This window comes from Papio anubis, chromosome 12, assembly GCF_008728515.1.
Source record: "Papio anubis isolate 15944 chromosome 12, Panubis1.0, whole genome shotgun sequence".
Taxonomy (NCBI): Eukaryota; Metazoa; Chordata; class Mammalia; order Primates; family Cercopithecidae; genus Papio; species Papio anubis.
In genome coordinates this window covers 68,738,607-68,765,361 of record NC_044987.1, presented here as the reverse complement: position 1 = coordinate 68,765,361, position 26,755 = coordinate 68,738,607, and the positions used below count along the sequence as shown (strand labels likewise).

At 43.3% G+C, this 26,755-nt stretch overlaps 1 protein-coding gene across 2 annotated transcripts in view; it reads right to left on the bottom strand.

The window, feature by feature from the left end:
- Positions 1-23,955, bottom strand: part of IPO7 (importin 7) — a 65,803-nt gene extending 41,848 nt beyond the window's left edge. Inside the window, exons 1-2 of one of the 2 annotated variants that reach the window (XM_003910243.5) lie at positions 23,724-23,955; positions 3,953-4,034 (exon numbers count right to left, since the gene is read on the bottom strand). In XM_003910243.5, the coding sequence (XP_003910292.1) occupies positions 3,953-4,034; positions 23,724-23,807 (166 nt within the window). In that variant the 5' untranslated portion in view covers positions 23,808-23,955. The remainder of the gene's footprint in view (positions 1-3,952; positions 4,035-23,723) is intronic. The other variant, XM_009186622.3, reaches the window with a different exon arrangement.
- Between the last annotated feature and the right edge of the window lie 2,800 nt (positions 23,956-26,755).

Sequence of the window (26,755 nt, the reverse complement as noted above, 5' to 3'; positions counted from 1 at the left end):
AACGTTTTAAGATAAACTACACCTACGATAAAGAGTCAAATAGGACCAACAAAATCCAGGTTATTACTACTACAGAATTTTGGTTCTTTTTCTCCAAAACAGAACAGAGACCAACATTAAGACCACACAACAGTCCCAATGTCTCTGGATGCAATCTCTGAGTATTTCCATTCTAAGTAAAGAATGGGATATATATGCTTATGTGATTTGGAATGATAAACATTTTTTGCCCCATCAAAACAGAACTTGGTACTGCACTGTAAGGATCTCATGGCCGGGCGCGGTGGCTCACGCCTGTAATCCCAGCACTTTGGGAGGCCGAGACGGGCGGATCACAAGGTCAGGAGATCGAGACCACGGTGAAACCCCGTCTCTACTAAAAATACAAAAAATTAGCCGGGCGCGGTGGCGGGCGCCTGTAGTCCCAGCTACTCGGGAGGCTGAGGCAGGAGAATGGCGTGAACCCAGGAGGCGGAGCTTGCAGTGAGCCAAGATCGCGCCACTGCACTCCAGCTTGGGGGACAGAGCAAGACTCCGTCTCAAAAAAAAAAAAAAAAAGGATCTCATGATTCAGTCTACTCTAGCCAGAATAGATACTCTAGCAAAGACAGAATGAACTAATCATTCGAAATCTAGCAGATGAAACCACCATATGCCATGCACTACAGAATCTCATTCCAAGAACATAATTTTTTTTTTCTTTTTTGAGAGAGGGTCTCAAGTCTGTTGCCCAGACTGGAGTACAATGGCATAATCTCGGCTCAGGACAACCTCCATCTCCCAGGTTTAAGCGATTCTTCTGCCTCTGCCTCCCGAGTAGCTGGGATTACAGGTGCATGCCACTACCACCCGGCTAATTTTTTTGTATTTTTAGTAGAGACAGGGTTTCACCATGTTGACCAGGCTGGTCTTGAACTCCTTACTTCAAATGATCCACCTTCCTTGGCCTTCCAAAGTGCTGGGATTATAGGTGTGAGCCACCGTGGCCAGCCCCAAGTATATAATTTTTAAATTAGCAATATTTTAAATTTTTTGACCAATTCCATAGTTTAACTGCTTCCAATTGTGTACACACTAAAACAATTTCCCAGTGTAATTTATTTTTCTAGTACACATAACCAAGTCTCTAGAATTTATTAATATCACTCCTAAAGGCCAAACACTTAACTGTATAGTAAAATTTTGGATTTAAAGGCAGATTCTTATCTAAAAATGGGAAAATGTAAACTTTACTAGTAAAAGATAAATGAGACTTGAATATATATAAAAAAGAAACAAGACCAGGCACAGTGGCTCATGTCTTTGATCCCAGCACTTTGGGAGGCTCAGGCAAGAGGATCACTTGAGGCCAGGAATTCAAGACCAGCCTAGAGGCTAGGCGTGGCAACTAAGGCCTGTAAATCTCAATACTTTGGAAGCCGAAACCAGCCTGGGCAAGACAGTGAGACCCCATCTCTACTAAAAAAAAAAAAAAGACCAGCCTCAGCAACATACTGAGACTCCATCTCTAAAAAATAAAATAATTAAGATGGGTGTAGTGACACATGCCTGTAGCCCCAGATGTTTGGGAGGCTAAAGCAGAAAGATTACTTGAGCCCAGGAGTTTGGAGATTCAGTGAGCTATAACTGAGTCACTGCACCCCAGCCTGGGCAAGGATCAAGACCCTGAGGAAGAAAGGAAAGGGAGGAAGGGAAGGAGGGAAGGGAAGGAGGAAGGAAAGGGAAGGGAAGGAGGAAGGGAGGGGAAGGAAAGGAGGAAGGGAGGGGAAGGAAAGGAGGAAGGGAAGGGAAGGAGGAAGGGAAGAAGGAAGGGAAGGAGGAAGGGAAGGGAAGGGAGGGAGGAAGGAAGGAAGGAAGGAAAGGAGACAATAAAAATTATTACCCTTTTCTATTAAATTTAGAAATATTTTCAAAAAGATTTACTGCTGACCCGGGAGTTCAGTCATTTACATAAAATTGTTTGCTTTTAAAAAATCATGGCCAGGCATGGTGGCTCACGCCCATAAAACTAGCACTTTGGAAGGCCCAGGCAGGCAGATCGCTTGAGCTCACAAGTTTGAGACCAGCCTGGACAATAGGGCAGGACCCCATCTCTACAAAAAATACAGTTAGTGGGGCATGGTGGTGCTGCCTATAGTCCCAGCTACTCAGGAGGCTGAGGTGGGAGGATGGCTTGAGCCTGGGAGGCAGAGATTGCAGTGAGTCAAGATGGAGCTACTAAATTCTAGCCTGGGCATTATAGCCAGTTTGTCTTAAAAAAAAAAAAAAAAATCCTATCTGCCTAGCAGAGTCCAGGATAATTAATTAATTTACAGTGATAAAAAATTTAAATTCATTTATTTCCTGAGTACCTACACTGTACTAGGCAACATTTTAGGCACTGAAAATGAAAATATACTGTTAACAAAACAGACCTGAGACTAAATTCTATTTCTAAAAATTGAAACAGTTTACTGCACATGGCATATTATGGCTAGTTATTTAGCCATTAAAATATGAATCTGAAGGCCGGGAGCCGTGGCTTACACCTGTAATTCCAGCACTTTGGGAGGCCGAGGCGGGCGGATCATGAGGTCAGGAAATCAAGACCATCCTGGCAAACACGGTGTAACCCCGTCTCTACTAAAAAAAAAAAAAAAAAATTAGCCGGGGGTGGTGGCGGTCACCTGTAGTCCCAGCTACTTGGGAGGCTAAGGCAGGAGAATGGTGTGAACCCGGGAGGCGGAGCTTGCAGTGGGCAGAGACCTCGCCACTGCACTCCAGCCTAGGCGACAGAGCAAGACTCCGTCTCAAAAAAAAGAATCTGAAGACCGGAACCACATAAAGAAAAGGGAAATGCTTAGTATACAACATTAAGTGAAACAAGGAAAACTTTTTTTTTTTTTGAGGCGGAGTCTCACTCTGTAGCCCAAGCTGGAGTGCAATGGCGCGATCTCGGCTCACTGCAAGCTCCGCCTCCCGGGTTCTTGCCATTCTCCTCCCTCAGCCTCCCAAGTAGCTGGGACTACAGGTGCCCGCTAATTTTTTGTATTTTTAGTGGAGACGGGGTTTCAGCGTGTCAGCCAGGATGGTCACTATCTCCTGACCTTGTGATCCGCCTGCCTCGGCCTCCCAAAGTGGTGGGATTACAGACTGCGCCACCGCACCCGGCCCCAACAAAATTTTTAACAAAATAGGTACAGGGGAAAAGAAGAGCAAGAAATAACACAAAAATGTAGTATGTCTTTCTAGAATGATGAAATTATTGGTACTTTATATTTCCCATAACAAAATTATTACATCTGCAAATAAATTAAGAAGAAATGAAAAGGCTGGGCGTGGTGGCTCACGCCTGTAATCCCAGCTACTCCGGAGGCTAAGGCAGAAGAATGGCTTGAACCTGGGAGGCAGAAGTTGCAGTGAGCCGAATTTGCACTGCTGACTCCAGCCTGGACGACAGAGTGAGACTATCTCAAAAAAAAAAAAAAATTAAAATGTAAACTCCATTATTTTTTACAAATTAACATAATATTTGGAAAAGTATGCCACATTTTCAGACTATTTGATACTAAGGGAAGTGGCTCAATATGTTGAACAGGAACTAAAAATAGTATAATACTTTTTTTTAAACTGTTAAAATGCAAAAAGGTGTTAAGAGATGACTATATAAACAAACAAGTTTGAGTCTTGTTTGAATCACTCATCAGGGAAGGACTCTAAAAATACATAGAACCTTTTAATAAACCCCATCAATTTCTATTTGAAGCTTCTTTTTTAATTCAACTAAATATAAAATTATTCCTTTAAACTCTGCCACCAAATATCAAGGTACCTGATGTTAGCTGTAAACACTGAAGGTAAATTACCTGGGGGGAAAAATTGCCAAAGGGCCATCCCAAGATACTTCTGCTGTTTGATTATGAACCTTTTAAACAATAGATTACATACACTCAAAATAATTTAGGAAACTTGCCTGCCTGTCTCACAGGTAAATCCAGCTGTTCCGACATAGTAATCTGGAGCAGTGTTGAGACAAAATTCAGAGACTTGTGTGCCTACAAAGAAAAAAAGTCCATTTTAAATTTCTGCAAATAAGTGTACTTTAAAATAACAGATCAAAGAGGCTTCAATACTTTTCCATTGCTTGGCTCACACAAAAGGCTCTTCATAACCAGTTCCAGCCTTATTTCTCATCACTCCCTTATACTGAACTTTAAGGAATTTAATGACTTAAATCCTAAAACTTTTTGGATGTCTGCATTTGCCTGTATACCACTGCACTTCCCATTTATCCCAACTAGCATTCTTTTTTCTTTAATTTTTGAGACGGAGTCTGACTCTGTCGCCCAGGTTGGAGTGCAGTGACGCAATCTCAGCTCACTGCAACCTTTGCCTCCCAGGTTCAAGCAATTCTCCTGTCTTAGCCTCCAGAGTAGCTGAGACTACAGGTGTGCATGACCACACCTGGCTAATTTTTTTTTTTTTTTTTTATGAGACAGAGTCTCACTCTGCCACCCCCAAGGCCCGAGTGGAGTGGCGCAATCTCAGCTCGCTGCAACCTCCACCTCCTGGGTTCAAGCGATTCTCCTGCCTCAGCCTCCTGAGTAGCTGGGACTAGTGCCACCATACCCAGCTAATTTTTTGTATTTTTTTAGTAGAGATGGGGTTTCACTGTATTGGCCAGGCTGGTCTCGAACTCCTGACCTTGTGATCTGCCTGCCTTGGCCTCCCAAAGTGCAGGGATTACAGGTGTGAGCCACTGTGCCCGGCCCTAATTTTTTATATTTTTAGTAGAGTTGGAGTTTCACCATATTGGCCAGGCTGGTCTCGAACTCCTGACCTCGTGATCCGCCCTCCTTGACCTCCGAAAGTACTGGGGTTACAGGTGTGAGTTACTGCGTCTGACCCCCAGCGAGCATTCTTTTTTTTTTTTTTTTTTTTTTGAGACAGAGTCTCGCTCTGTTGCCGTGGCTGGAGTGCAGTAGCATGATCTCAGCTTACTGCAACCTCCGCCTCCTGGGTTCAAGCGATTCTTCTGCCTCAGCCTCCCAAGTGGATGGGGCTACAGGTGTGCACCACTATGCTTGGCTAATTTTTGTATTTTTAATAGAGACAGGGTTTCACCATATTGGCCAGGCTGGTCTTGAACTCCTGACTGTGTGATCTGCCGCCTTGGCCTCCCAAAGTGTTGGGATTACAGGCATGAGCCACCATGCCAGGCCCTCCAACTAGCATTCTTAACCTACACTGGTGACAGCAGCTCAATAACACTATCCTCTGTGATACCTGTTTCCTCTTTCAAGTAATTTCTCCATAGAAACATTTCATTAAATGGCCAGACACATACGAAATCAATAAAAATGAACAGTTTGGTCCAGGCATGGTGGCTCTGGGAGGCCGAGGCGGGCGGATTGCCATGAATACTTTGCGGGTAGTTTCCAAGGTGGTGACAGTGTTATTTCTTGATATGACTGTTGTTTTATACAAGTGTGCTCAGTTTGTGAAAACTGACTGTACCTTTATGACCACCTTTGTGTATACATGTTACATTTCAAAAGAAAGTTAAAAATCAATAGCTTTGAACATACAATAAAAGAATACAGACTATATAATCATAATGTAATAAATACATTTATATGAATATGCAATAGAATTTCGCACATTTTAAATTTTTTAAATTTTCCACATTTTACATTATAGACCTGGATCACTTTCATTAACAGTACAAAAAGGTTACATATTCCTAAATTTGTCATATTTGCTTCTGATTTTTTTTTTGTTTGTTTGTTTGCTTTGTTGTTGTTAGAGATCAGGTCTCGCTATGTTGCCCAGGCTGGTCCTAAACTGCTGGGCTAGGCTCAAGAGCTCCTGCCTTAGTCTTCTAAAGTGCTGGGATCACAGGCATGAGCCACCACACCTAGCCTGCTTCTCATTTAAAGAACTGAACATTTTATCTTGAAATGGTGGGCAAAACAATCTTTTTAAAATGAACATTCAAGTTAAATCTCTTCTTGTATATTTTCTCAGTTTCATTCTCCTTTGTCCCAATATAACCACCACTTACAATGTCATCTTTTAGCTCAATGTTCACATGAACAATATTCTGGTCTGTATTTTAGTATATTCTTTTGTATGTTTGTTTTTTGAGACGGAATTTCACTCTTATCACCCAGGCTGGAGTGCAATGGTGCAATCTCGGCTCACTGCAACCTCCGCCTACCAGGTTCAAGCGATTCTCCTGCCTCAGCCTCCAGAGTAGCTGGGATTACAGCACGCCCAGCTAATTTTTTGTTTTTTTAGTAGAGACGGGGTTTCGCCATGTTGGCCAGGCTAGTCTCAAACTTCTCACTGCAGGTGATCCACCCGCCTCGGCCTCCCAAAGTGCTGGGATTACAAGCATGAATGAGCCACCCGTTCCCAGCTATTTTAGTATCTTCTTACAGACTTTACCCCATTCTGCAAACACATTCTTATAGAGAATTTTCCAGCTGGGTGCAGTGGCTCATGCCTGTAATCCCAGCACTTTGGGAGGCTGAGGTGGGCAGATCACTTGAGTCCAGAAGTTCGAGACCAGCCTGACCAAAATGGTGAAACCCCATCTCTACCAAAAATATAAAAATTAGCCAGGCGCATGCCTGTAACCCCAGCTACATGGGAGGTTGAAGTATGAGAATGGCTTGAACCCCAGAGGCAGAGGTTGCATCGAGCCAAGATAAGGCCACTGTACTCTATCCAGCCTGGGTGACAGAGGCTCTGTCTCAAGAAAAAAAGGAAAAAAAAACAAACAAAAAAACCACACAAAGACTGGGTGCAGTGGCTCACGTCTGAAATCCCAGCACTTTGGAAGGCTGAGGTGGCTGGATCACTTGAGGCCAGGAGTTCAAGACCAGCCTAGCCAACAAGGTGAAACACCATCTCTACTAAAAATACAAAAATCAGGCCGGGTACGGAGGATCATGCCTGTAATCCCAGCACTTTGGGAAGCCACGGTGGGCGGATCACTTGAGTTCAAGCCTAGCCTGGCCAGCATGGTGGAACACTGTCTCTAATAAAAATACAAAAATTAGCCGAGTGTGGTGGCGCATGCCTGTAATCCCAGCTACTCAGGAGGCTGAGGCAGGAGAATCACCTGAACCCGGGATGCAGAGGTTGCAGTGAGCTGAGATCCCGCTATTGTACTCCAGCCTGGGCGACAGAGTGAGACTGTGTCTTGGAGAAAAAAAAAAAAAAAAAAGCCGGGCATGGTGGCTCATGCCTGTAATTCTAACACTTTGGGAGGCCAAGGCAGGTAGATCACCTGAGGTCAGGAGTTCAAGACCAGCCTGACCAACATGGCAAAACCCCATCTCTATTAAAAATACAAAAATTAGCCAGGCTTGGTGGCGGGCACCTGTAATCCCAGCTACTCAGGAAGCTGAGGCACAAGAATGGCTTGAACCCAGGGGGCGGAGGTTGCGGTAAGCTGAGATAGCACCACTTCACTCCAGCCTAGTCAAAAGAGTGAGACTCTGTCTTAAAAAAAAAAAAATTTCCCTTTGAATATAAAAAATGGTTTCACATTAGTATCTAGACTTTATTCTTTCAATCACTCCAAAAATTACTTATTTAGGTATTTGTGATATAAGACATTATGCCAGGAGCTGAGACTACAGGGTTGAATATGACAACCAGGGCCGGGCGCGGTGGCTCAAGCCTGTAATCCCAGCACTTTGGGAGGCCGAGACGGGCGGATCACGAGGTCAGGAGATCGAGACCATCCTGGCTAACAGGGTGAAACCCCGTCTCTATTAAGAAATACAAAAAACTAGCCGGGCGAGGTGGCGGGCGCCTGTAGTCCCAGCTACTTGGGAGGCTGAGGCCAGAGAATGGCGTGAACCCGGGAGGCGGAGCTTGCAGTGAGCTGAGATCTGGCCACTGCACTCCAGCCTGGGCGACAGAGCGAGACTCCGTCTCAAAAAAAAAAAAAAAAAAAAAGAATATGACAACCAGGCTCTATGACCTCATAGCAACTTACAGTGTTGTCAAGAAATACAAGATAATCAAACAGATAATTGCAATAAAGTACAATCGGATACAATTGCAATAAAATACAGTCGGCGCCCCCATACCTGTGGGTTCCAAATCCATGAATTCAACCAACCACAGATGAAAAATATTTGGGGGAAAAATTTTTAAATAACAATAAAAATAATACAAACTTAATAATACAAGTACAGCAACTATTTACATAGCATTTACATTGCATTGGGTATTAAAAGCAATCTAGAAATGATTTAAAGTGTTCAGGGGGATGTGCACAGGTTATAAGCAAATACTACACCATATAAGGGACTTCAGCATCCATGAATTTTGGTATCCGTGGGGGTCCTGGAACCAATCCCTCATAGTTACCAAAGGAAAAGTGTGTAATGGAAGAAGTAGCAGTATGGAAGAATCAAAAGGAGGATCGCCTAATACAGAAGACCTGAACAGAAGGAGTTAGGTGGATGAAAGGGAGGTATTGACCCTTTTCACTACCCTAGATGTGAAGACTACCAACACTATCACTTTACTTAAACACCCTTCCACCTATGCCATTCAGCACACCATTTTTTCTGGTCTCTTTCTCAGGCTCCTTTACTGATTTCTCATCCTGTTTAATCTATAAATGCTAGAATTCACCAGGACTTGGTCATAGGCCATCTTTCTTCTTCCCAGATGATCTCATCCAATCACTACCTTTACAAAGCATAATTTTCCCCTCAAAATTATTACTCTACTTCCCTGTACCACTTCTTCCAACCTCTCATCACTATCCTCACAGTAATCCTCACCACTTTCCTCTTCATCAACCCAATTTAATATATCAAGTCCTGTCAATTCTATATCCAAAATCCTTCTTTAAAATGTATCCATTTTCTTTGTTCCCATGAACACCAACCTAGTCCAAGTGACTATCATCCCTCTTAACTATTTGTGCCCCAATCATTCTCCATTTAGCAGCCAAAGATCTTTTAAAATTATAAATCAATCCTCTTTAAACAAACCTTTTAACAAGCTTGCTTTCTACTGCACCTTCCAAGGTCCTACATGAAGACATCTTGTCCCTGCCATTTTCTTCAGCCTCTTTTTTTTTTTTTTTTTTGAGACGGAGTCTCGCTCTGTCGCCCAGGCTGGAGTGCAGTGGCCGGATCTCAGCTCACTGCAAGCTCCGCCTCCTGGGTTCGTGCCATTCTCCTGCCTCAGCCTCCCGAGTAGCTGGGACTACAGGCGCCTGCCACCTCGCCCGGCTAGTTTTTTTGTATTTTTAGTAGAGACGGGGTTTCACCGTGTTAGCCAGGATGGTCTCGATCTCCTGACCTCGTGATCTGCCCGTCTCAGCCTCCCAAAGTGCTGGGATTACAGGCTTGAGCCACCGCGCCCGGCCTTCAGCCTCATTTTTAAACACTTTCTCAACATGCTCTCCTCACTGCCCCACCTACCAGCCTTTCGGTTCTTTCACCAAGAAAGAAACATATTTAACAGATACAAAATCACAACTAGATAGAACTAGTAGGTTCTAGTGTTCTATAGCACTGTAGGGTAACCATACAACAATTTATTGTATATTTTCAAATAGCTAGAAGAGCAGATTTCCAATATTCCTAGCCCAAAGAAATGATACACATTTGAGATGAATATGCTAATTACCCTGATTTGATCATTACATTGTTGTATACATGTACTGAAATACCACTGTACCCCATAGATATGTATTATACAATTATCATGTATCAATTAAAAAATAATAAAAGCAAAAAGAAACACATTACTTCATTTCAGAGTCTTTGTGCATGCTGTGTATCCTTCTCTTGCATGCTCCACCAGTTAACTGGTTCACAGTTTCACACTGTTTGGGTCACTGCTTAAACATTATTTCCTTAGAGAAGCCTTTTCTGCCTGATCACTCAAGCTAAAGCAGGGATCCCTATTGCTCTCATAACCATTATTTTCCTTCATAACACTTATTACATATTTGTGTACTATATTTGTAGATGGTTCTTATGCCTGTTTCTCCTATTAGACTCTAAGCCCCACTGAGTAAGGACTATACTGTTTATATCCCCAGTTCTTCATGTGACACTTGGCATTTAAGCTATTCAAAAAATTCACTGAATGAATTGGAAGAGCCAAGAAATAAATGCCTTGGAAGATGTGATTGCCTAGGGGCAGTATAGAGTGAGAAAGGTTTTTACATTTAAGGGACGGACGGATGAGCCCGAAGGACATTACTATCCACACTACTAGGGCACTTTTCAGACCATTTACATTACAGTATATATCTTATCTCCTGCATCAAATCATGAATTCCTGGAATGAACTGCTGCAATCAGATAGTCTTGGTTATAAATCGAGGTGATGCCACTTCCTAGAATGCTAAGCCTTCAACAAGTTGATGCAGTAAATCTAAGTCTCAATAACAAAATAAGAATAATAAAATCTACTTCACAGGATGGCTATAAGGAGTGTATAAAACAACACAGGTGCACGGTGGCTCATGCGGTCAGGAGTTCAAGACCAGCCCGACCAACATGGTGAAGCTCCGTCTCTACTAAAAATATAAAAATTAGCCGGGTGTGGTGGCACACACTTGTAGTCCCAGCTACTTGGGAGGCTGAGGCAGGAGAATCGCTTGAACCCAGGAGGTGGAGGTTGCAGTGAGGCGAGATCACGCCACTGCACTCCAGCCTGGGTGACAGAGCAAGACTCTGTCTCAAAAAACAAACAAACACAACACAGAAAATATCTTAGCAAATATCAAGACATAACAAATATGTCTTGATATGGATATATCCTTTATATGTCCATATTCAGTAGAATCTCACCTTCCTCAGAGTATGCTCTAACATCAGGAAGGTGTAAGTCGATATATAGCCAAGTTACCCTTTAGTTCCTTAAATTGTCCATAAAGCACACATATATGGTTTTGTGTATACAACCTCTCTTTAGCTCCCAACATTGAAGTTTTTCCTTAATTTGAAACAGGCTACTTTATATGATTAGAACCCCAGATTAAGCTGTTGGTTTATGTTTGGGAGCTACGTTGGAACAACAAAAACTGCCCAGCACAGTGGCTCACACCTGTAATCCCAGTGCTTTGGGAGGCTGATGCAGGAGGATCACCCAACGTCATGAGTTCAAGACCAGCCTGAGCAACACAGCAAGACACTACCTCTATAGAAAATTTTCAAAAAAAAAAAAAAATTTTTTTTTGAGACGGAGTCTCACTCTGTCACCCAGGTTGGAGTGCAGTGGCTCAATCTTGGCTCCCTGCAACTTCTACCCTCCGAGTTCAAGTGATTCTCCTGCCTCAGCCTCCCGAGTAGCTGGGATTACAGGCACCTGCCACCATGCCCAGCTAATTTTTTTTTTGTATTTTTAGAGACAGGGTTTCACCATCTTGGCCAGGCTGGTCTTGAACCTCTGACCTCATGATCCACCACGCCCAGCCTAAAAATTATAATAGCTGGGAGTGGAAGCATGCATTTGTAGTTCGAGGCTGCAGTAAGCTATGATCACAACACTCCACTCCACCCTGGGCAACAAAGCAAGACCTCAACTCTAAACAACAACAAAAACCACCACTGTTTTTGTTGGCTGGACAGATGTACAGCTACATTATGTGCATTAAGGCAGGCAAATCTAATCTATAGTAATAGAAGTCAGAAAAATAATAACTTGGAGGAGGAACAGTATTGAATAGGAAGAGTATCAAGGAAACTTTCTAGGCCAATGAAAATGTTGTATGTGTCTTGGTCTGGGTGCTGGTTACCCAGATTTAACTTAAAAAAACAAAACCAAGACTATTTTTACCCCAACTTTCACAGCAGCATTACTCATAATACTCTAAAAGTGGAAACAACCTGTATGCCCATCAACAAATGAAAGTAAAATGTCTTATTGATACGTACAATAGAATGCTATTTGGCAATTTAAAAAAATGAAGTACTGATACATGCTACAACAATGCATGAACTTTGAAAACATAATGCTATATGAAAGAAGCCAGTCACAAAAGACTACATATTATATGATTCAAATACATGAAATGTCTGGAATACACAAATCTATATAGACAGAAAATAGGATTGTTGCCTAGGGCTAGGATGGGGGTCAGAGATGGAACGGGGAGTGACTGGTAAGATAATGAATTTTCTTTGTCGGGTCATGGAAATGTTTTAAAGACTGGGTGATGGCTGTACAACTGTGAACATACTAAAAGCCACCGTATTGCATACTTTAAATGTGTGAATAATTAAATTGACAACACTGAACTACAAAAATAAGCACTTATCTTTTTTTTTTTTTTGAGATGGAGTCTTGCTTTGTCTCCCAGGCTGGAGTGCAGTGGCACAATCTCGGCTCACAGCAACCTCCGCCTCCCAGGTTGAAATGACTCTCCTGCCTCAGTTTCCTGAGTAGTTGGGATTACAGGGACATGTGCTGCTACGCCCAACTAATTTTTGTATTTTTAGTAGAGATGGATTTTCGCCATGTTGGCCAGGCTGGTCTCCAACTCCTGACCTCAAGTGGTCCGCCCAGCTCAGCCTCCCAAAGTTCTGGGATTATAGGGGTGAGCCACCACACCCGGCCCAACACTCATCACTTTATTAACCTTATTAATTACCTTCGAAAACATGTTAAGTATAAATTTTAAAAGTGCAATTGATTAAAAAAAGCATAACTTTCAGCCAGGCGTGGGGTCTCACACCTGTAATCCCAGTACTTTGGGAGGCTGAGACGGGTGGATTACCTGAGGTCAGGAATTCAAGACCAGCCTGACCAACATCGTAAAACCCCATCTTTATTTAAAAAAAAAAAAAAATACAAAAATTAGCCAGATGTGGTGGTGGCTGCCTGTAATCCTAGCTATTTGGGAGGCTGAGGCAGGAGAATCACTAGAACCTGGAAGGCAGAGGTTGCAGTGAACCAAGATTGCGCCATTGCACTTCAGCCTGGGGAAGAGAGTGAGACTCCGTCTCAAAAAACAAAACCAACCAAATAAACAAACAAAAAAACACCCTCCAGAATGCCGTGCGCAACATGCTGGATGGAGAGCTGCTCAACCGCTACCTGTACCTGAGCACCATTGAGCACAGCGAGCTGGCGAAGAAGATTGGCACCACGCCCAACATAATCCTGGACGACCTGCTGGAGAGAGACCGTATCACCGCCCACTTCTAGCCCCGTGGATGCCGTTGCCACCAGCAACACCGCACTACCTCCCACCCCCATTTTTGTACAAAACACAAGGAAAAACATTTTTGTTTAAAAAAAAAAGTAACTTTATAACTTTCATACAACTAGGCTAGAGTAAGAATAAGAAAGAAAGGATATTTCTGCTAGCGGGCATATATAGCACAAGCAATCTCAACCAGGAACATCTATCTAGCTGCCCCATACACATTTCTACCCACCTGAAATTCCTAAGACAGGAATACTTGTATTCTCCCAAAGAAGATAACAAATGAGGGCCAGATGTGGTGGCTCACACCTGTAATCCCTGCACTTTGGGAGGCCGAGGCGGACAGACAACAAAGTCAGGAGTTCGAGACCAGCCTGGCCAACATGGTGAAACCCCATCTCCACCAAACATAATTAGCTGGGCGTGGTGGGGGGGGCACCTGTAATCCCAGCTACTCGGGAGGCTGAGGCTGGAGAATGGCTTGAACCTGGGAGGCAAAGGTTGCAGTGAGTCAAGATCGCACCACTGCACCCTAGCCTGGGTGAAAGAGTGAAACTCCATCTCAAAAAATAAAAATAAGCTAAATTAAAAATATCACTAGCATCAATCTTTATCACAAAAACCCTCTAAAATTTGGGTAATTATGATATTATTGTCAACAATTTGGCAAACATCAATACAGGCCTCAGAAGATGCTACAATAGATCTTTTATATGAGTCAAAATATAAATGTAACTTCTGGATGCTGCCCCTAATTATATGCCCAGTAGTCCCCTTCTCAAGTTCCTGGATTTAACATAGAACTGAAGCACCAAATGAGTCATTATACATCATTAATTAGGGCTAAACCTCCTAATACTCTACTTTTAAAAGCTCCTAACCATAACACAAAACCACCTTCCTACACATCTTTGAATCTTCTCATTATCTGTCATCAACTCAGATAATTTCAATAGTCACCTTTAATTCATCTCATCAAAATTCTTCAACAAACCCAACTCCATTCTTCTTACTAGTACTGACAATGCGCCAGACATTATGGAGAAAAAAGATCAGTATGAAGTTATGTTGGGAGTTTTATTCCAATTGGACTAATAAGTAAAATTTCAAGTTAAAACCTAAGGGACGTAAACTCAGAAATCGGAGAAAAGACTTTGAACAGTGAAAGATACAAATGAATTGGTAGGGCCAGGTGCGGTGGCTCACGCCTGTAATCCCAGCACTTTGGGAGGCCAAGGCAGGCGGATCACAAGGTCAAGAGATGGAGACCATCCTGGCCAACATGGCGGAACTCGTCTCTAAAAACACAAAATTAGCTGGGCGTGGTGGCGTATGCTTGTAGTCCCAGTTACTAGGGAGGCTGAGGCAGGAGAATCGCTTGAACCTGGGAGGCAGAGGTTGCAGTGAGCCGAGATCGCGCCACTGCACTACAGCTGGGAGACAGAGATTGTCTCAAAAAAAAAGAAAAAAAAAAGAAAAAAATTAGAAATTGCTTTTCAAAGGTTACCAATAGTTGAAGGCATTTTCTCAGAAAGTCTTCAGTTTGTTTAACCTCTCTCATTTAGGAGTATCAACATCCCTTTCTTTTTTCTAAAATTTTTTTACTCATTTTCAAAAGTAATTCATGCTCATTGGTAGATAATTTATTCAATCTATGTAAAAAAAAGGAAATGAGGCCTGTTGTGGTGGCTCGCGCCTGTAATCCCAGCACTTTGGGAGGCCGAGGAGGGCAGATCACCTGAGGTCAGGAGTTTGAGACCAGCCTGGCCAACGTGATGAAACCCCATCTCTACCAAAAATATAAAAAAATTAGCGGGACGTGGTGTTGGTTGCCTGTTATCCCAGCTACTCTGGAGCCAAGGCAGGAGAACTCCTTGAACCCAGGAGATGGAGGTTGCAGTGAGCTGACACGGTGTCACTGCACTCCAGTTTGGGAAACAGTGAGACTCCATCTCAAGAAAAAAAAAAAGAGAAAAAGGAAACTAACCACTAACCACAATAACCTTCTTAAAATTATCTTTCTTGGCTTCTCTCTTACTTTTATGACAAAATCCCAGTTTGCTTTTTCAGATGTTTCTCAAAGTACTCAAAATAGGCATGGTTGAAAGTTTAGCCCTCTAGTCCATCTCATACCTTTGGATCATACTACTGTAATTACTTGCCTGCAGAAGAATATCACTTTTCCATTGCTGCTTTCTCTCTTAAACTTCAGCTCCACATTCCAATGGCCTGCTAGACTTTTTCTACTTGATGTTTACCAGCTCCTCAAACTAGACACCCTGTATGTAATGCATGTCTTCAAAATCAGTTTTCCCTCTGGACCCACATTTTCCAATGTAATCACTAATGTCAGTATCTCTTAAAACTTACTCTTCAAACCTGTAACTTTTTTTTTTTTTTTTTGGAGACAAGAGTCTTGCTCTGTCGCCCAGGCTGGAGTGCAGTAGAGCAATCTCGGCTCACTTCAGCCACTGCCTCCCAGGTTCAAGCGGTTCTCGTGCCTCAGCCTCCTGAGTAGCTGGGATTATAGGCATGCAACACCACACCCAGCTAATTTTTGTATTTTTAGTAGAGACAGGGTTTTGCCATGTTGGCCAGGCAACCCCCGATCTCAGGTGATCCTGAGATCCACCCACCCTGGCCTCCCAAAGTGCTGGGATTACAGGCCTGAGCCACCACACTGGGCCAAAACTGTAATTTTGTATTATTTCTCTCCACTGAAATATAACCAAAGAGACTTTCAATTAGCTACTATACTTCAGACCATTTTTAAGGAACATAGGAGGTAGAAGAATGCTGTGATACCAGATTTTTACATAAAATACAACCAGGTAATTTCAAGAACCAAGGAACTTCTAACCTTTGTTGTTACTAAAGCATTTGACAAGCTGGGCACAGTGGCTCACACCTGTAATCCCAGCAATTTGGGAGGCCAAGGTGGGCAGATCACCTGAGGTTGGGAGTTCGAGACCAGCCTACCAACATGGAGAAACCCCGTCTGCTAAAAATACAAAATTAGCCAGACGTGGTGGTGCATATCTGTAATCCCAGCTACTCAAGAGGCTGAGGCAGGAGAATCACCTGAATCCGGGAGGCGGAGGTTGTGGTGAGCTGAGACTGCACCATTGCACTCCAGCCTGGGCAACAAGAGCGAAACTCTGTCCCAGAAAAAAAAAAAAAAAAAAGAATTTGACAAAGGCAAATATGACATCTACTTTGGCTACATGAAATATGAGGCACAGTGAGGTTAAGTCATTATAGTCGTAGACTCAGGACAGGGCTAAGGCTCTTCACTGTGTCCCCCTGCCTTTGTTAAAAAACAGTAATATGTCAGGTGCAGTGGCTCACACCTGTAATTCTAGCATTTTGGGAGACAAGGCTGGGCAACAAAGAGAGACCTCATCTCTACAAAAAATCAAAAACTTAGCCAGGCATGGTGGTGCGCACCTGTAGTCCCAGCTAGTTGGGAGGCTGAGGCAGGAGGATAGCTTGATCCCAGGAGAGTAAAGGCCGCTGTGAGCCATGTTCATACTACTGCACTCCAGCCTGGGTAACAGTGTGAAATCCCGTCACAAAAATAATAATAATAATTATTATTATTATTATATTATTTTACAATATCATTTTTATGCTTTCCAACTAGGAAGTTTTATGTTTTTTTGTTTTTTTTTTTAAGATGGAGTCCCACTGTGTTGCCAGGCTGGAGTGCAGTGGTGTGATCTCTGCTCACTGCAAGCTCTGCCTCCCAGGTTCATGCTATTCTCCTGCCTCAGCCTCCTGAGTAGCCAGAACTACAGGCGCCCACCACCATGCCCAGCTAATTTTCTGTATTTTTAGTAGAAATGGGGTTTCACCATGTTCGCCACGATGGTCTTGATCCTGACCTCGTGATCCACCTGCCTCAGCCTCCAAAAGTGCTGGGATACAGGTGTGAGCCACCACACCCAGCCGGAACTTTAATTTTATTTTTCATTTTTTGAGACAGAGTCTCGCACTATTGCCTGGGCTGGGATGCAACGACAAGATCTTGGCTCACTGCACCTCCGCCTCCCGGGTTCAAGCGATTCTCCTGCCTCAGTCTCCCAAGTAGCTGGGATTACAGGCACCCACCACCATGCCCAGCTAATTTTTCGTATTTTTAGAGACAGGGTTTCACTATGTTGACCAGGCTTGTCTCGAACTCCTGACTTCATGATCCGCCTACTTCGGCCTCCCAAAGTGCTGGATTACAGGCGTGAGCCACCGCACCTGGTCCCCAACTAGGAACTTGAAAAAAAAAAACTTTTTTATTAGAAATTGTTTAGCAGCCGGGTGCCATGGCTCATGTCACTACAAGAATTTTTTCGTAGTGACAGGGTCTCCCTATGTTGCCCAGGCTGGTCTTAAACTCCTGAACTCGAGTGATCTTCTCCCTGCTTTTACCTTCCAAAGTGTTGGGATTACAGGCGTGAGCCACTGCGCCCAGCCTCTTTCAGATCTTTAACAAGCTACGTCACTGAATAACTTGCTATCTAAGAGCCAAAGTATCCAGGGACTTTCCTTCTCCCAAATTCAGAACAGTAACTTTAAAATATTCCTGGTGAAGGAATGTTATCTAAACTACAGGCTACTCTGGTCTTCTTTTATTGCTTTATTTCTAAACATTCCAAATTATCCTACAAATACACCATTATTTTACACTTTTCCAGACCTAAGATTTTCATTAATTAAATACTTTTAATAAAATGAAATCAAATGAACCATTTATAAGTAAGGTATATCACATACAGCAGTAATAGTTAACCGTCTGTGACAATCCCAAAAGTGAGCCAGGGTAGTGTGAGTTAAAAAAAAAAAAAAAAAAAAAAAACCCAAAATATCAAGAAACTTATCAAAAGCAAGTTCACTTTTTCATATAAAGCATGTGAGAAAGTAGCACTGCTGCCTATATACATAAAACCATTAGGCCGAGCACGGTGGCTCAGGCCTGTAATCCCAGCACTTTGGGAGGCCAAGACAGACGGATCACCTGAGGTCAGGAGTTCGAGACCAACTGGGCCAACATGGTGAAACCCCATCTCTACTAAAAATACAAAATTAGGCCAGGCACAGTGACTCACGCCTGTAATTCCAGCACTTTGGGAGGCTGAGGCGGGTAAATCACCTGCAGTGAGGAGTTCAAGACCAGCCTGGCCAACATGGTGAAATCCCATCTCTGCTAAAAACACAAAAATTAGCCCGGGTGTGGTGGTACATGCCTTTAATCCCAGCTACTCAGGAGGCTGAGGCAGGAATTGCTTGAACCCGGGAGCAGAGGTTGCAGTGAGCCGGATGGCGCCAATGCACGCCAGCCTGGGCAAAAAGAGCAAAACTCCACTAAAAGAAAAAAGGTGTATATATATATAACCATTATATAAAATATTGAGCTTAGGAACTAAGAGTTTAAATGTCTTCTGGGTAAACCCTCTAATTCTACTTACAGCATTTTTCTTGGCTGCAAATACAACAGGGGGGAGACTATTGATGCCAAGATCATATCCACCTTAGCCAAAATCAGATCCAATAGTTTCCTTATCCAAAATTTACATATAGTTTTATTATAGTACTGACCACATGTATTGTAAGGGCCAGTGACATAGTGATTATGGAGCTCTAGTAAGAAAGTGATCATGAATTTCTCTGCATCCAACTACTTAGCTCAGTGCCTAGCACACAGACATTTGCTGTTACATGAACCAGACTGGGAATTATCCTTCGGAATGAGTATTTCATAAGTATCTTCCTGGCATTATATTTAAAAATGCCGGCTGGTGCAGTGGCTCATGCCTGTAATCTCAGCACTTTGGGAGGTCAAGGTGGATGGATCACTTGAGGTCAGGAGTTTGAGACTGGCCTGGACAATGTGGCGAAACCCCGTCTCTACTAAAAATACTAAAATTAGCCAGGTATGGTGGTACGCACCTTAAGTTTCAGCTACTCAAGGGGCTGAGGCCTGAAAATCGCTTGAACCTGGGATTGGAGGCTGCAGTGAGCCAAGATCGTGCCACTGTACTCTAGCCTAGGCAACAGAGTGAGACCCTGCCACAAAAATAATAGTAAATTTTTAAAAATAAATAAAAGAGCTAAAGCCCATATTGCTATTTACTAATATTATAACAGTAAGTCATAAAGCCTATTACTGGTAAATTAAGGAATAACAATAACAAAAAATAATAATTCATGACCTCATGAAACTTAAAATTATAGTGGAGAGAACAAAAGTAAAATTAGGCCAGGTGTGGTAGCACGTGTCTGCAGTCCCACCCACATGGGAGGCTCAGAAAGGAGGAGGTTGCTTGAGGTGAAGAGTTCTAAGCTGTAGTGTACTATGTAGTGCAGCAGAGCCCACTGCACTCCAGCCTGGGCAATATAGCAAGGCCTTGGCTCTGAAAAAATTAAAAACAAGCTTGGGCAACACAGTGAAACCTTGTCTCTACAAAAAATACAAAAATAGTTGGGCATAGTGGCACATCCCTATAGTCTCAGCTACTTGAGAGGTTGAAGTGAGAGTGTCGCTTGAGCCCGGGAGGGAGAGGCTGCCGTGAGCCATGATGGTGCTACTGCACTGCAGCCTGGGTGACAGAGCAAGATCCTGTCTCAAAAAATAAATATAAATAAATAGGCTGGGCATGGTGGCTCATGCCTGTGATCCCAGCACTTTGGGAGGCCAAGGCGGGCAGATCACGAGGTCAGGAGTTCGAGATCAGCCTAGCCAACATGGTGAAACCCCGTCTCTACTAAAAATATAACATTAGCTAGGTGTGGCGGCAGGCACCTAATCCCAGCTACTCGGGAGCCTGAGGCAGGAGAATCGCTTGAACCCAGGAGGCAGAAGTTGCGGTGGGCTGAGATTGCGCCACTGCACTCCAGCCTGGGTAACAAGAACAAGACTCCATCTCAAAAAAAAAAAAAAAAGGCCAAGCACGGTGGCTCACGCCTGTAATCCCAGCACTTTGGGAGGCTGAGACGGGGGGATCACGAGGTCAGGAGATCAAGACCATCCTGGCTAACACAGTGAAACCCCGTCTTTACTAAAAATACAAACAATTAGCCAGACGTGGTGGCAGGCACCTGTAGTCCTGGCTATTCAGGAGGCTGAGGCAGGAGAATGGCATGAACCCGGGAGGCAGAGCTTGCAGTGAGTTGAGATCGCGCCATTGCACTCCAGTCTGGGTGACAGAGTAAGGCTCTGTCTCATAAAAAAAAAAATTTATTTATTTTTATTTTTATTTTTTCAGATGGAGTTTCGCTCTCGTTGCCCAGGCTGGAGTGCAATGGCATGATCTCGGCTCACCGCAACCTCTGCCTCCTAGGTTCAAGCGATTCTCCTGCCTCAGCCTCCCTAGTAGCTGGGATTACCGGCGTGTGCCACCACGCACAGCTAATTTTGTATTTTTAGTAGAGACGGAGTTTCTCCATGTTGGTCAGGCTGGTCTCGAATTCCCGACCTCAGGTGATCCGCCCAGCTGGCCGCGGTCTCCCAAAGTGCTGGGATTACAGGCATGAGTCACTGTGCCTGGCCAATTTTTAAAATTTAATTAATTAATTAATTTTTTTGAGATGGAGTCTCACTCTGTTGCCCAGGCTGGAGTGCAATGGTGCAATCTCAGCTCACCGCAACCTCCGCCTCCCAGGTTCAAGCGATTCTCCTGCCTCAGCCTCCCGAGTAGCTAGGATTACAAGCATGTGCCATCGCACCCGGCTAATTTTGTATTTTCAGTAGAGACAGGGTTTCTCCATGTTGGTTAGGCTGGTCTCGAACTCCCAACCTCAAGTGATCAGTCCGCCTCGGCCTCCCAAAAGGCTGGGATTACAGGCGTGAAACACCACGCCCGGCCAAATAAAATTAATTTTAAAAATAAGCCAAATGTGTATGACAAATCAGTGCTATAGAGGAAAACAAGTGAAAGGAGATAGGGAGTATGATAGTCAAGGAATTCCTCAGTGATAAGGAAATATTTGAACAGGGATGGAAGGAAATGAGAGAACAAGTTAGGGGGATAACTATGAAAGGAGTTCCAAGGAGTTAAGTGCAAAGACTCTGAGGCAGAAGCCCTATTTTATTTTGACACTATCTACACTATAAACACTTTAATAACATTTACAAATTTTACATTGAGTCAGTGATTATTTCACTTAGTGAAGAGATTCATTCAAATGTCAATGATCTTTTTCTTTGGTTCTAAATGAACCAAAACACAGCTTCAGTGGAATGAGAGACATCATAGAATAATTCCTTCTTCTATCTTCTCCAAAGCAAGAGCCTTTCAGAAACGTTACTTCCTCATTCTTACTATATTCAAGACTTATCTGAGATCTGTCTCCCAAATCAATGTTCTGCCACAAGAAAGTCAAAGCAAAAAATATTTAAATGGAAGAAGGGAGAGGGAGAAGCAGTGTATTAAAATGGAATGAAAGTAAATATACTAATAGAAAATTTACCTTAGGAAGAATAGTTAAAAATCTAAGTGTTATAATTGAAAGAAATGTATGAAATGTAAATAGCTAAGGATTACAAAAGTAAAGGCCATGTAATAAATTTTCTTTGACAGATTAGCGGTGTTCACTGTTTGACAGTATTCCAGAACAGTAGTTTAATGGTTAAGTAAAAAAGGCTTTGAATGCTATTTTGATCATTTGTTTATTTTCCAAAAACTAGCTTGTGAAATACCCTAGGTCTCTATTACAAGATGTTAGTGCATATACTAGACATGCAATGTCTATCTGAGGAATAAATGAATTTCAGATTTTCAGGAAGTATTATTTCCCCAATTTTTGTAGAAGCAAACCAACTCTTTCAAGTACTCACTTTTAAAATTAATAATTACACGCAAGTATAATTAGTCAAAATAATACGCGATTACAGCAAAGTCATGATAGAAATGACCGTGACTAAACTTTCAGCTTTTCTAGACTTGTAACTGCATTATTATTTAACAAGCAAAATAATGTTCACCTTAACCCATGTCTATCACAAAGCAAATCAAAACAAAAAGTGATCCGTTGCTCCTTCCATAGCTGTATAACAGTTCAAAATAGTAATACGGTTCAACTCACTATTTTATATCCAAAAAAACCAAGCTCCTCCCAAGGTGACTTCGAGTCTAAAAATTTGAACACATAATCATCACTTCGTGTGGTATAATGACCTCATTTACATACAAAATAGATTTAACATTCTGAAATAATTTTACATTTAATTTCTGTAAACTCTGTAGGTAGTCTTCTTGAACTGTAAGTTCCATGAGGGAGGGATCTCTAGTGCAGCCCTTTACACTGAAAAAGTCCAATTAGTAACATTTCAGCTGTTTCTGGTAAGTCAATATAAACAACGTTTTTAAATTATTTACCAGCTAAAAGACGCATAAAATAGTTGAATTTCTATTTTAAAGTGTGATTTTTCAGTTAAAAAATGTACACTAAAGTTCAATAAAGTTGGCAGATTCAGCAGTATGCTAAAAGACAGTTACTAACTGGCAAAAAAGTTACAGCAGCCCTTTTAAGGAGACTCTAAAATACTGATCATTAATACATAAAACTGCAAAAGTTTAGAAACAAAGAATGACGTTGGAGATAGTACAATAAATATTCATGCAATAAAGCTGTTTTCCAAGGAGCAGTCCCCCCAAAATATGGGGGAAACAAAAACCTTCAGAGAATGCAATATCTGAACTGATAAGGAGCTCGGCACATTCCAAGGCACTCAGACTTAACATTATCGCACCTGACTGTCACAGCAACTCTGTGGCGTAATTTTATGAATGGGAACAACTCAGGATCAAGAGGTTAAGTGACTGGCCCAAGGTCACTCAAGAAATCAATGGTGCAGCTATACCTAGAAGGGTGCACTTCACCTGATTATTTCCACTACATAAGCCAGCCCTCCGACTGAAGCATTATGACAGTGGAAGAGCAGGGATCAGACTGAATGTCCCGCACTACCCCTGTCCTACTAATGAGGCGCGGGTTTGCCTTTGAAAGCCTTCCCTAGCAACTCAGCCAGAGAGAAGGAAGTTGTGCCCGAGGCAGGCCACTGATCAGCCCAGCGAAGTGACAAGGATGACAGGCGCAGCCCTCAAAGGACCGGTCGGCATTCCCAGGAGACCCTCCAAACCCTGCGACGGCGAGACTGGTCTCAGAAACGTCTGAAAAACCTCCCAGTAAGTTTCGCCCCCTCCTGGGCGTGAGGAACGAGCTGGGAATGAGCTAGAGGGCGGCCGGCCACCCTAGCCGGCCATGTGTCCAACCCGTCACGCCCGCTTCGCCTCAGCCGGCTCCTCATGCCTAGACCGCAGGCAGAGGCCCAGCTCAGGATCCGAAGCAAAGGCAGCCTTGGCTGCAGCCACCACCACCACACCACATCGAGGCGCCCCGGCGTGGAAGTCGCCGTCAGATGTCCGCCCCACCCTCCTGTTGGGGCCCTCAACGACGTCGTCCGCGCCTCCGGCCAGGCCCGGGGGACTCGGCCTGCCACCTCTGTCTGCCCGCCTGCCCGCCGCCACCGCTAGCCGGGCGTCCTTACTTCATTGAGCTGGCGCTCCGCGGCCTCACGCAGGGCTGGGTCCATGGTGCCCCGCAGGGCCTCGATAATGGTGTTGGGGTCCATCGCAGCGCGGACTCGGTCAAACCCGGGGTTCGGGTGCTACTGGGCCAGGGATAGCGCCACTCACTGCGCACATGGACCCGCCGCGCTCCGCAGCGGCAACCGGCGCGAAAGGAAAGAGAAGCTCCAAGGCCCCGGATAGAACCTCTTCGCCTCGGCGTGGAGGCGGGAGATGCTCCGGCGACTTCCTGTGGGCGCGCCTGCGGAGCACTTTGGGAGATGTAGTCCACAAACACAGTCCGCAGCCCACGTGACTGCCTAAGCTGTCGTTCCTACAGACAAGTCTTGCTATTCAAAAACGAAAAATGTTCCAATTTCACAAAAAGAAAAGTAAAACAGTCAGTTACAAAAGGTTTCACGTACTATATCCATAGTGATCATAAATGGAATCAGATACAGTGTGTGGTGCAATCTATTGCTAATGGCTGCGTAAATGAAGGAAACTCTGAAAAGCAATTTGAGATGTGTTTCTGATTGCCATTAAAATGTTTAAACTGCCGGGCGCGGTGGCTCACGCCTGTAATCCTAGCACTTTGGGAGGCCGAGGCGGGCGGATCATGAGATCAGGAGATCGAGAGCATCCTGGCTCACACGGTGAAACCCCGTTTCTACTAAAAATACAAAAAATTAGCCGGGCGTGGTGGCACGCGCCTGTAGTCCCAGCTACTCGAGAGGCTGAGGCAGGAGAATCGCTTGAATCCGGGAGGTGGAGATTGCAGTGAGCCGAGATCGTGCCACTGCACTCCAGCTTGGGCAACAAGAGCGAAACTCCGTCTCAAAAAAACAAGACAAAACAAAAAATGTTTAAACTCTGACCCAGTAATTCCACTTATGAGACTTTATCCTAAGGCAATAACACGGAAGATTTGAAAGGTTTTTAATCACATTACATGTTGGTAATTACCAAATACTTAAATTGTGGCTTTTTATTGAGCATCCAAATTTTAATTGGAACTTTATATAAATCACCTCTTAATGCAGAGTAAAAGTATAATCCCTATTAAAATTCACCTTCCTAGCCGGGCGTAATCCACCTGTTGAGGCAGGAGAATTGCTTGAGACCAGGAGTTCAAGGTGGCAGCCTGTTAAGATCGTGCCTGTAAATAGCCACTACACTACTGCCTGGGCTACCTAGCGAGACCCCATCTCTTTTAAAAAAGAGGGAGGGGGAGAAAGAAAGAAAGAAAGAAAAAGTCCTCTTTTATAACAGCCAAGAAAAAGTTTGTTTCAGAAAGGTTAAATAACTTACCCAAGGTCACGTAGTAAGAGGTTCAACTAAGATTTCAAACCTAAGATCTTTGTTTTCAAACTTTCCATTGTTTCCACTAAATCACTCTGCCTCTGAAGAGAAATGTTGAACAATATAGGACTGGTTAAGCAAATAGCAAGAATCCAGTAAATTACATATTTCACAGCCATTAAAAAGTATAACAAAAAAGTATTTGTGTAAGGATATGGCTTTGTAACATGGACAAAGACTGAAAAGCAAGGTTGGCAAATGAAAATAATTTATTTTCTATTAAAAGGATGGTGAGATTTGGAGTAATTTCCTTTCATATCTGTTATTATTGTAACAAAGTTGTATAAACAGGTATACTTAAAATTAATTGTAAGCCTTCAGATACAATTTGTTAAATGATCGCTTATTGTTTTTAGTTTACAAAAAAAAGAAGGAAAGGCACACGAAAGCCTTTCCCTGGAGCAGTGGGTTTTGCAATGTTACTACCTTCTATATGCCAGCCACTGTGCCTGGAAGACAGAATTATTCCTGACTTAGGCCAGGTGTGGTGGCTCACAATGGTAATCACAGCAATTTGGCAGGTGGGTGGGATCACCTGAGGTCAAGAGTTTGCTCGAGACCAGCCTGGCTAACATGGCAAAACCCCATCTCTACTAAAAATACAAAAATTAGCCAGGCATGGTGGTGCTCACCTGTAATCCCAGATACTCAGGAGGCTGAGGCAGGAGAATCACTTGGACCAGGGAGGCAGACGTTACAGTGAGCTGAGATTGCGCCAGTGCACTCCAGCCTGGGCAACAGAGCAAGACTCCGTCTCAAAAAAAAATTTACAAATGAAGAACCCAAGGCTCAGGCTACTTAAATTGTGAAGAGTCAGAAAGTTTTCATAATAATAACCTGTAAAAAGTGTAATAGTATTACAAATACAATCTGTTTAAGAATTCTTCTCTCCCTGAATTGTTTGAACCCAGGAGGCAGAAGTTACAGTGAGCTGAGATCATGCCATTGCACTCCAGCCTGGGAAACAAGAGTGAAACTCCATCTCAGAAATAAAAAGAATTTTCCTCTCCCTGTTCCACTGCCCAAAGTGAGGGCCTTGAAAACAGGATTATGTTCTATTCACCTTTGTATCCTCACTTCCTACCACAGAGTTAGAATGTATAGGAGCAGTTTAAAAAGTTCTTTAGTGAATAAATGAAGAAAGGAATTAATAAACTAGTAATGACTTTTAGGTGGCTGAGCCAGAATTGAAGCTTCATTCTTTGTGATTCAAAAGCTATTCCATTATATGCCTAGATTCCAGAATTGACTTGTATATCATGGAATTGTGAAGATTTTAGCAGAGCACAATGTGTGTGAAAGAACCTGGCACATAGAAGGTAGTCCAAAAATGTTGATTTCCTCTCTCTAAAACTGAAAGGGAAAAGAAGTGGTGGTGAAAAATATGGTTTTAAGCTATAGTGCTGGGAACAGGGAGCCAGTGAGGCTTGCAGATCTACAGCTGGCATGGGGCCTGTGTCTCATTCTTCAGAGAGAACAGAGCACACTGGGTACAAGATCCTGTCTGGGGAGCCAGCATTCCTGTATCCACAAAAGGAGCTTGGCCCCAGGGCCCATTCAGGAGCTAGTTGGTAGAGTGATTAGCACACTCAACCTCTTTGTAGATTTTAGTTTTATTTTGTTAAGCTGGTGCCACAGACAATGTGACTTC